A 12,069-nucleotide genomic window follows, 5' to 3' on the forward strand; every position below is an offset into this window, starting at 1 on the left:
TATTTTGATAACAGATGTCCCTATTAAATGTTTAATTTTCCCTAGATGTTTAATTACGGAAAAGTTTTACAATGTATTTGTATTGAATTGAAATTGTTTTGAATTTACTACATAAGGTAAGTAGACCGAAGGAGGAGAACTCAAGTAATTGATATTCTACGTAAAAGCAACCTATTGTAGAATGATGATGCTTCTTACCTTCAGCACATAATCTTTACGTTAGAGAGTCAGACAGAGAAAAATCCTGGTTTTTCCTCCTCTATGACCACCCATCTTAAACCTCTACATATCATTGTTCGTCTCACAAAATTTCGGTGCTCCAAAAACATTCAAATAATAATAATAATAATAATAATAATAATAATAATAATAATAATAATAATAATAATAATAATAATAATCCTGAATATGCCATCCTTACATAATGTAAGGATATCTTAGTTTCCTAGTTTAAATCTTAAATATCTTAGTTTAAAATGCTTTCTTTAGTACTTATTTAAGCAACCATGTAGGAGGGGGTACGACTTTTTATTTTGCCCCTCTCATTTCAGTACCCTTCCAACAGAAAGTAATTTTTGATAAGCAGAACAGACAAAATGAATATGAAATATATTTACAGCATCCTCTCCCCTTTCATGATTGGAATATCACGTAATATTTTTTATTCTACGAAAGATGGCCCTGTGCGGTTAGGGGTAGGTAACTAAAAAAATACCTAATATAAAGCGCCCCTTGATTGTAATATTACCGCTTCTTTATTTGTACGAGGGAGCCCCTACACAATCAAGGGTGACAAAAAGAATAGGAAGAGTGTCTATTGATTCCAGTGGTGGATCCAGCACGAACTCCTGGGGGAGGGGAGTTGAAGTGAAACATTCTTTTGATGATGTGAAGCTGTCACAAATTACCACTTAACTAAACTAAACAATAGTGGGGGGAACCGGAACCCAGTCAGTTTAAATTGATGTAAAAGTTTAATTTTTGGCTTCATATTAAAAGTTGTGGTTTCAAATGAGAATTTCAGTCCAAGTGGTCAATCATCAAATCTCGTGGGGCTCTTCAGTGTAGGCTAATACGGCCCCCTTATGAGAAAAGGCAAAATTATTAACATGTTTATAACTTTCGAATTTTTCGTCTATTTTAAAGAAATATTTTGCTTCGTATTAAAGTGTTGGTTCCAAATGACAAATTCAGTCCGAGTGGACAATGATCAAATCTCCGGGGGGGTCTTCAGTATAGGGGGCTACGGCTCCCTTATGGGAAAAGGCAAAAATATGAAAATGCTTATAACTTCCGAATTTTCCGTCTATTTTAAAGAAATTATTGGCTTCATATTAAAGTCTTGGCTTCAAATGACAATTTCAGTCCGTGTGGACAATGATCAAATCTTGGAGGGCTCTTCGGTGTAGGGGTTTCGGCTTCTTTATGGGACAAGATTCACGTAGTTGATATTGCAAAATTGTTTTGTATATATAAGTGGAAACTTGCACCATTTGGTTAATTTTACCTCTTATGTTTTGCAGATTCATATTCCAAGCAATAGTTACTTCGCAGAGCTAAAAGAAGGCACTTACTAGTTTCATTAAAATGAAATGTCTTTTATGAGAAGTTCTCATGGAGCCGACGAACGAATAGGCATCCAAACGTTGGTTAAGTCGAACGGTTGAAACCCGTTGAGCTCGCTACAATTATTATTATTATTATTATTATTAATAATAATAATAATAATAATAATAATAGAGCATTCACCTTTGGTGCATGGGGTCCGTGGCTCGATTCCACTTCGCGCCAAGTGAAATTTGAGGTGGACAAATACCGTGTGCATGGGTATGTGTTTTCTTGAGATTTTCCATTTTCCTCCCACTTTCTTCATTTCACCATTTCATTCATCATCATTCTCCCTTAGCGTAGGTGCACAATCGACCAACGTTAAACTAGATATTGCAATTTCAATAATAATAATAATAAAAATTAATTCAACTGAAAGGACTGTAATTTATGTGGACAGCAATTATCATAAATATGCAACCATTATAAAAACAATGCTTTGAGTAGAAAGATAATCCTTCCCAAGTGCTAACGAATGCGCACGAGATAAGACATGTCTCGAGAAAGAGACAAGACGCGCTTTGTGACATCCAAGATAATACAAGGCAAATGTTTTGGACACGAGATAGCTTGTAAAATGTCTCGTCTTGTCTGGAATGTCTCGAAAACAAAAGTCTAAGTTTTAATATTATCTTTCAAGATCTATTCTCTCAGAAGTAGTTCTCTGCCTTAAAATTAATAACGACATTTGTGATTTAAAAAAAGATAAACAATGCCTAAAGTTAATAGTTAACTTTTCGAAAAGAAGCTTCATTAAGGGTGAACCTGAAAGATGTCCACAAACTTCGGGAGGTGATTCGTGACATCAAAAGGAGACAAATGGTCCTCTTGCAGTTTTCGAATTCAGCTTCGTTGTCGAGATACAGGGTTGCCAACTGGTCGTGTTTGAGAAACTCACTGAGAATAAATTCAAGTCCTAGAATAAACTACTACTCATATATTTTTCAGGTCAATTGACTTATACCATGTTGTAAGGTGAAATATTTATTTATGAAGTGTGTACAAAATTCGCCAGGGTCTTTTCTGAGAAAATCGTCGAGAAAAAGTCACCTCCAAGAATAAACTACCCCTTGTAAATTTTTCTAAGAGAAATATCTGATACTGCAATATAGGGTTGTTAATTAAATATTGATTAATGAAAAATAAACAAAATTGTTAAAACCATTTTTGAGAAAATAGCGTTTTTCGATTTTCGGCTGTTTGTAAACCACACTTATTTTAGGTGGTAGGAAAAAATGGAAAAGCTCCTGTAAGAATACTAAGTAAACCCTAAGTTTAAAATTTGGTGTAGATAAGTTGAACGGTATGGCCTCTAGGCGAGTGCATATAAAAGTGTGCCGAACGGACGGACCGGAAGGACGGGTGTCGAAAAGTCACATTTTCGGTATGTAGACGCCATGAAACATGTAAATCCGTTGAAATCTGAATTTGATATTATTTTCACAATCACTATATTTTCTTCTCTCTTTTGTCGCTCGAAAAAGAAAAGCCTAAGTTTACCACAAAAAGCTAGGGAGTTTCTCAAAAAATATTCAATTACAGGGCCACCGCACTAAACTTTTTCAATTCAATTTCTTAACTGTGTTAGGCCGCAGTTGTTACTGAAGTGTGTATTTGGATAATACGAATAAAGTTATCGTATTATTCAAATACATCGAATGTCAGATTATCGAATAAAAAACTTCGATTGAAGAAAATCCACACTACAAAACTAACTCACACTTTGAGCACATTTTCATTAGACATATAATAGACCAATTAATGCAATCATTGTTTATGAAATATGAAAAAAATCAAATGAGTCACTTTGGGAAAGTCGTTCAAAAAGAACACGTCAAGAGTAACCTACCTCTTGTGAATTGTTTCGAACAATGAGTTAAGATACTTTTGGTTATTAATGAAATATTTATTTGTGAAATTTGAACAAACTCGCCTGTCGTTCGAGAAAATTGTCGGGGAAATAACCTTGACCCCAAAAATAAACTATCCGTTGTAATTGTTTTTCATAGAAATGACTTATACTAAAATATAGGGTTATTAATGAAATACTTATTTATGAATTATAAATAAAATTGTCCGAGTAATTTTTGAGAAAATCGTGAGGGAAAAATAACTCCCCGAATAAACTATCTCTTGAGGATTCTTTCAGGGTAAGCGAGTTATTCCATATTACTAGGTTTTTAATGAAATATTTATTTCTGAGTACGAACAAAATTGCTTGACTCATTTTTGAGAAAACCGTGGAGGAAAAACACCCTCAAGAGTAAACTACCCCTCGCATATTTTTTCAGGACAAATGAGTTTTGCCATATTGTTCGGTTATTAACGAAATATTTATTTTTGAAATATGAATAAACTCTTTTGAGTCGTTTTTGAGAAAATCGCCCAGACAACACTCCACCAAGAATAAACTACCCCTCGCATTTTTTTTAGGACAAACTAGTTATGCCATATTGATAAGTTATTAATGAAATCTTTATTTATGAAATATGAACGAAAACATTTGAGTCCATTTTGAGAAAATCACTGAGAAAAAACTCACCCCCTTAGTATAAACTACCCCTTGTAGATTTTTCTCAGATAAATGCCTTATACCACAAAATAGGGTTGCTAATTAAATATTGATTTATAAAAAAAGAAAGAAAACAAGATCGTTAGAGCCAGTTATGAGAAAATATCTTTTTTCTATTTTCATCGTACAGGAAACTACCCTTGTTTTGGGAGTAAGAGGGAAATAAAAAAAACTATAGGAAATACTATGAAAATCTTAAACTAAAATTTGGTGCAGATAAGTTGAACGGTATGGCCTCTAGGCGAGTGCACAGAAAAGTGTAGCGAACGGACGGACGAACAGATAGACATGTATCGAAAAATAACTTTTTCGGTGTTAGGGGCTATAATACGTGTAAATTCGTTGAAATCTCAAATTTGATTTTTTTTTTTCGAACACCATACTTTCTTCTCTCATTTGTCACTTCAAAGTAAAAGGAACTCAGAACTACAGATAAAAGACACCTACTTTTACACATAGACATTATTTATTGATTTAAAACTGCTTTAGTTTGTGTCATTTCACTTCCAATTGAAAGGTTTTACAATGATTAACGGCATACCAATGACGAGACGGAAGTTTTCAGGAAGTAAATGCTTTCAGAAGTCTAGATTGCATTACAGCTATCAGTCTGTTTTTATTTCTGCAATTGTTAACAGCTGTAATTTCGTCCAAACGCTACATGAAATAATTTTTGGTTGACGTCATTGTGTTACTATTTTAGTATTGTTCTCTTCAGACTTGATTGAAGTTTTGACTTAACGGTTATACATTTTTTTCTTATTTCATCGTTACACATAAGAATAAAATGTTGTGGTGACTGGATAGATTCGAACCTACGAACATTGAGTTTTTATTCTTCAAACAATTTACCAATGGACCAAGCTTTGTCCTCACGTTAACGTACGGTTACAGGGTTTATTACGATTTAAATAAAATGGCTGGCTGTTAGAGTTTCCTGCCCAAATATTTCGATAAAAAATTTTCATTGCTTCGTACATTGTTGAGATACACATTTTAGAAGAGTGAATTTTGGTGTATATAATAATTTCATGCCAGATAAAAGCTGGATAAGTTTTAATAACATGTTTCATATGTAGTTCTCAATAATAGACTTGTTCGGGATGACGTTCCAAGGTTTAGCATTGACTAGCAGTTTTTGCTATTAATATCCCTTCTAGCAATATTGGCAGTAGACAAAAGTTAGCCCGTGTTAAAGCTTTTTGCTCCTAATTTAGTTATTTTACTTTATTATTTAACGAATATATTGAAAATTGTCAGAGACACGTATGCAGTAATTTATTTCGGGAGGGGTCCGACTTCAATATTAGGATAAATTATAATAAAATTTTAAAAGATAATCCCCAAAATTAGGCTAAATTTACAGAAAAGTTGGGGTTTCAGAGGGGGTCCGGACCCCCTAGACCCACCCCTAAATGCGTTCTTGTTTGTCAGGAACATTTCCTCATTTTGAAACCCTCAAAAACTTCGGATAGACTATATAAAGGAAAACGAGTTATTTTCGATGAAATATCACTTCAAGGAGACGCGTCAGTTTTATTGCACAGTGTGGTATCCCACGTTCACAATGGCAAGAGTTTCTTTCCTCTGATTCTCTGTCATTGTGCTCTATCGAAAGGTTAGGTTTGTAACATATTACTCCTACGAACAAGCATGACTGGCAGATAGGAATACTGAACACAACTCCAGAGAAATGCATGCTGGAACTTACGTTTATAGCTACGCTTTGGTGATTTGCCCTCAAGGTCAATCGAGTGGTAATTCAGTTCCGTCTCTGTTCTTAAGCCATGTTCGTATTACTTCGAACAGTTTTGATAATGAAAAGCATGCCTCTTAATATAACAGACTTCTTTCGCGTAAGAAATCGAAACTCAGTTGGTCAGAGCAACTAGTCTGTAAGAATTAGGTTGTTAGTTAGTTAGGAGCCCAGTACGAGTAAGGGTTTTTATTACTATTGTTTTTATCTTTTTTATGTGAGGAAAAATCAAATTGTGACATCGCGATATCAAATGTATTTGATTAGGTAGCTTTGTCTTACCTAAACTTTAAACATCAGTAACCGTCGAAATTATTTCACTAACCGATCACTTACTGAACATTTCAAACACGTCAAACCAGTGGCATAACATGAAGGTTAACCTCTCCTCCGCAGTCCTTAGTTATGCGTCCGTACTTTCAAGGGCGGACTAAGGGCCGGGCGACTGCCCGGGGTGCCAGAGAAAGAGGGGCACCAAAACGAGCCTCAAAAAGTAAATTTTACAATGTGCTTTCTACTGACGTTTTTGGTTTATATTCTTGTAAAGTAGTGGCAATTATATGATCTTTTTACATTTCACTATGGAAGAAGAGAGTTTCATAGTACTAAGGGGGCTGTATCGAAAAATTGAGAGATGGCATGTAGAATAAAGAGTGCCGGGAATTAAGTATTGTTTGTTTGTTTGCTTGAGTTTAGCGTTCCACGGTTATGCCTTAATGGGCAAGGGAGATGTGGATACTAATTATAGTGGAATCCGAACCACTTTTATCGTTCAACAGTAATCCACCGGGAATTGGACCCGGTACCACAGAGGGCAGGCGTGCTAGCCACTAGACCAGAGGGGGTGGAGTTGGTATTGTTTATAGCGGGCCATATTCTTTGTGAAGTTTTCCTAGGTAATGGATTTCTTTTTGAAAATGGGTTTAAAACAGGGGCGTCATTTAGGGAGGGCAGGGAGGGGCATTTGCCCCCCCCTGAGTTTGAGATGTATATAGATTTTATCATTAGAATAGTAGGAAATCAGTGAAAAACGCGAAATTTTACTTATATCAAGAGGTCTTGCCCCCTTCCCCCCCAAAGCAAAATCTGAAATGACGCTTCTGGTTTAAACTATTAAAAACACTATGATAAAATGTAAAATATAGGCTACTACTAGGGGAAGGGCGCCAAAAAGTCACTTTGCCCGTGTGAAAATTTGGCCTGCTCCGCCCCGGCGTACTTTCTGTATATTTTTTGGCCTTGCAGCTTGTGCGGTCCCCACGCCACATTGTTGCGGGGGCGCTATTTACGCCTAGCTTTCGAACGTAATTCAATAACTGTTTAAGAAATTCTACCATCAGCGTGGAAACGGGAATATATTTTTCTAATAGTCCCATAGAACTTTCACTCAGAACGCCAGATGCAATTTTTCAGAGTGGGCTCTGGCTCATATTCAGGAATAATAATAATAATAATAATAATAATAATAATAATAATAATAATAATAATAATAAATATGAATGTCTTTGGAGAGCCGAAATTATGTGACACGAATCATTATAGATAGAGCTTTAAGATGAGTGGTCATAGGGGAGGAAAAACAGGATTTTTCTCTCTCTGACTCTCTAACGTTAAGATTATGTGCTGAAGGTAAGAAGCATCATAATTCTACAATAGGTTGCTTTTACGTAGAATATCTATTACTTGAGCTCTCCTCCTTCGGGCAACTTTGCTTATGTAGTAAATTCAAAACAATTTCAATTTAAGACAAATATTTATAGGGAAAATTAAACATTTAATAGGGAAATCTGTTATCAAAATATCCAAACTTTTTTTTTTTTTTTTGTATCGTCATGAGTTTTACACATATGTTACATTTTGATTCTTTCCCAAATAAAAAATAAATAAAATAACCTTAGTGATAAAAATGACAACAGTACTTCCACGGGATTCGAACCGTCTACCTTCGGTATACAAACTCGTTGCTTTATCTAACTGAGCTATTTGCTTTCTTACGTAAGCTGAACCTGTTCTACAGTAAAGACGATTTTTCATTACGATTGGGCTAACAATTCGTCTTTTTCCATAGGTAATTTCCACTATTTGCACTATCTATACGTTAATACTTAGCATAGATTCATATATTTGGAGTTCGCTGATAATGCATATAATAAGACATACTAGAAATATTTCGTTAAAATATTCGTTTGTAGATCTAATCCACGCTTCTCTCAATGACATAGATGTCGCTGCTTCGTGTTGAACTGCAGAATTCCCTCGCGTTCTTGAAAATTTCCCACTTTAGCAGAGTTGGTAATTCTCGAGATTTCTGTCGATTTAATGTTTTTTGCTTCTAATTTCTTTATTTTAAGCTAATATCTAACACAAATATTAAAAACGGGTTTGTTATTAACCTGTCCTGCTGGGGAAACCTTCCGAAATTTCGAACATATAAAGAAAACGGAGATATTTTCAAAAAACTTCAAAATAAAGAGACGCGTCATTTATTTTGCTCATAGTAGTACATACAAAACAAGAACATTTTAGGTTAGTTATAAAACCATTTTTAAGGTGGGGTCAATTGATTCCTTGTCCGTAACTGATTTCAATCCCAAGCAACAAAGAATAATTCTAAAGTCACAAAGAAAATATACATAGACAAAGATAACACATCTCAAAGATAAAAATATTTACGTACAATGAATTAAATAACCCTTTTTCTAACTCGAAACAAATAATGTATACTCAATTTCAGAGAATGTATTCAGTATATATTTATAACTACTTTGCAGGAACACGCACAAAACTCTATGACCTGAATATAAAACATCGGAGATTTTATTTTATTACCTTCGAGCTCGGATAACCTACCAATGCTGTATCCAAATCCTGAGCAGGAGGAACCATACGAAACACTTCCATATTGTAATACTTTTCATGGCTCAGCAGGTAGTTGAATAACTGATGTGGTGGTGTCGTCGTATTCTCTGCAGTAAACACATCTGCGTAAACAAAAAAGATTAAGCTCTATTAAATTCTTGTTCAATCGCATACCGACGCTTAAATAGGAACAGCCATGAAGGAAAATATTAATGGAATCATTCTTAAAAGTAAAATGTAAGATTCAGACGACGAAGTATTATGATATATTAATTTATAAATATAGTTCAGACAAGAACGGATAATATTGGCTATGAATCCACCTGATACTATGGTTGACACGAATCAATTCTTTTCAGTTCCCTGCAGATGAAACAAAATTTAGAGATATAATGATTCTTTTTCCACAACTATGTTCTCTTCAAAGAATGCCGTACTTTAGGCATGTGACACACTAGCTTAAGATTAGAGATGCATAATAAATAAATCCCCCCCCCCCCAAAAAAAAAGTCACTTCAAATGTTTACTTACTTGAATAAACAAGATTCCTTGCAAAGTTTGGTCCTTTGGAATAATATTTAATGAAATCATCCAAGAAATTGGTTAAATGATATCCCGGACGTAGCACAGACTGTCTTCCTGATACATAAGAATGAATGCTTCTCAAATGATAGTCGTAGGTGAAGGAATGTAAGTGCATCAGAATTTTGATTTTATCACATTCGTCGAGAAAGCTGATGGTGAACTGAAAGAGAAGCAAATACAGTGAATATATATATATTAAAATTATAATTGTTCACATTTAATATTTTCTCTTAAACCAATATGCAATTTAAGGGTAAGGCGAAAAAACAAGAAATGTCACAAAACTGTATTTTCGAGAAAACGACGTTTTAATATTGAAAACCGCGTACAAAATGAATAGGGTTAGTCAAAAATTTCGCCCCTTTCCTTGGACATTTCTACATCTACGCACGCATGGCATATACAGTCAAATAGTACCAAGAGTCATCATCAACAGATAGGGCAAAGCACCCGTTAAATCACACACATGGACATTCCTTGTTTTTTCCCCTTACCCTTTAATTAACAATTCAGGTGTCTTGTATAGGGTATCCGATTCCAGGAGTGGAAATTGCTGCTTAGGGAGAAATTGGAATAACGTGAAAGTGATGTGATATTACTTACGTTAATGTATTTTGCTGTTCAAGGTTTACTGGTTCCTCACAGATGTTCTGGAATACCTAACCAGGGTCGCTCAGATATAGATGAGTTAGAGTTAGTGTTTGTATTGACTGAGTCATATTGATGTTGCCGATTGTGAAGTGACTGGTAGAGCGTATATTCCGGAAAGACTGATAATTCATGGACAATACGCAACAAAGGATCACACAACAATTTCCGGCTCAACAGGTGTCTCACTGTAATGCCACATGAAATTTTATGGTAAAATTAAGTGAAACGGCCAGCGCTGTAGATATTTCTTGAACGGATATACTATCAATCTCAGAAGAGAAAAAGAGATATGGTGCTGAATGCAGAATCCAAAGAAGTATGATGGTAATCTCAACAGACCTATGTGTCAAAGAGTACAGATACAGGATCAGTGGGTTTAAGTGCTTTCTATATAGGGTGTCCGTTAATCTAAACATAGTCTATTATTTGGGGTTAAAATCAGTCACGGAAAAAGGGGTAAATTCAACCGAACTTACTAACTAAATAAATAAAAATCTCTTCTCTAGAAATTATCAGATTACATGAGATACAGCATTTGATTTCCTTTAGGCATCTCAATACGGCATATTGCTTAGGGTTGACATAAGTTAGGTGGATTAATCCATCTCCAACTTCAAGAACATATTTCCGAGTAACCTTCGTAATAATAAAAATTCGACTTTCATCAAACATGGCGTGAGATTCCTTGAAGACTTAAGAATTACCATTATTGGTAAGTGATGAATTTTCTCCGGTGTAAGACGTTGGAAACGTCACTCTTAAATAAAATCTTTCATTTGTTTCTACAGCGCCTTCCCACTAGTTACGTAACCGACAACATTAATGAAATTTGTCACGTGATTGGTAATAGCAAATACAAAGATAACTAATAAATGCATGTGTTGTTGCCAGTATCGGGAAGTACCTAGATACGAAAGTAATATCAAGTTTAATTTTAAAGTTTAGCTATTATTTACACCTAGGTATAATTTTCAATACCCATGTGTCTCAAATTCTACATATTCTGTAAATAGATTTTGAAAATGAAGCACAGAATAAAGTTGACATGCAATGATATTCTAACAAAAATAAAAAAAGAACCATAAGAGAGTTAGTGTGGCACTGTTTCTCTATCGCAATTACATCGCTCATGTTTCTCCTATTAATTAAACTTAAATCATTAAGCCTCGGCATAGATCATAAAAGGACCAGATGGAGCCAAAGATTTAATCAAATATTGCATTGGGTGTGCTGTAATATTATAGTATGTAACTTTCTCAAAAGAGAAAATTAAATTAATCAAATTGTTTCATATGATTCATTTGCATTAGATTTTGAAGTCTGATCAGAAGTTGTAGAACATCTTATAATTCAAATGAATGCAATCAGTGTAAAATATTTTAATACATAATACATTGTTTTAGGACTACGATCCACTCATTCTAATCGGTACTTTTACTTATGACATTACATATGTAAATCATTTTAATACTGTTACAAATATCTGGAATGCTTTTACGTCTTAGATCTGTCTTCATCGTATAGAATAATAATAAGAATAAAGCTAATCTGATATAGAAGAATAATGCTAATATAGAACTTTGTTTATATATATAGTTGTTGCACATGACTGAAAGGGAAAGAAAATTAAATACAATTGTTAATGTCGAACAATTTGAAAGATTAGAAAGGACCTGGGACGTAAAAACGGTTATTTGCAAAACAAGCTTAAGAAACAAGGATTATAAATTAAACTAGGAACTTAGAAAAGAATACCCAGACAAGTGCCAAGGAGGTTAGCTTTAAAGGGAACATTCAGCTTTCTGTAAAATATTGAACTGAACATTTATCGGTATCATTTAAAATTTAATATTAAAACTAAGTCCCTTACATATTAATATTTCCCGGCATCTTAAACATATTCCGCCAGGTAACTTCAAACTCCATAATCGAATGTTTAGTGCTCAAAAAATTTTATTAAGCTACAAAGGCGAAATATATTTATTTAAAATATTTCCTATATTGTTTGTTTCCTTTAAATACACAAATAGTTTTGTTC

General features: G+C 34.2%; 1 protein-coding gene across 2 annotated transcripts in view; it reads right to left on the bottom strand.

The window, feature by feature from the left end:
* LOC145688108 (KICSTOR complex protein SZT2-like) overlaps positions 1–12,069 on the bottom strand; it is a 373,764-nt gene that overhangs the window by 24,631 nt on the left and 337,064 nt on the right. For both annotated transcript variants that reach the window (XM_081761856.1, XM_081761857.1), the window contains exons 53-54: positions 9,327–9,540; positions 8,787–8,917 (exon numbers count right to left, since the gene is read on the bottom strand). In XM_081761856.1, coding sequence (XP_081617982.1) covers positions 8,787–8,917; positions 9,327–9,540 — 345 coding nt within the window. The remainder of the gene's footprint in view (positions 1–8,786; positions 8,918–9,326; positions 9,541–12,069) is intronic.

Source organism: Thermobia domestica, chromosome 6, assembly GCF_964235325.1.
Source record: "Thermobia domestica chromosome 6, izTheDome1.hap1.1, whole genome shotgun sequence".
NCBI classification, from domain to species: Eukaryota; Metazoa; Arthropoda; class Insecta; order Zygentoma; family Lepismatidae; genus Thermobia; species Thermobia domestica.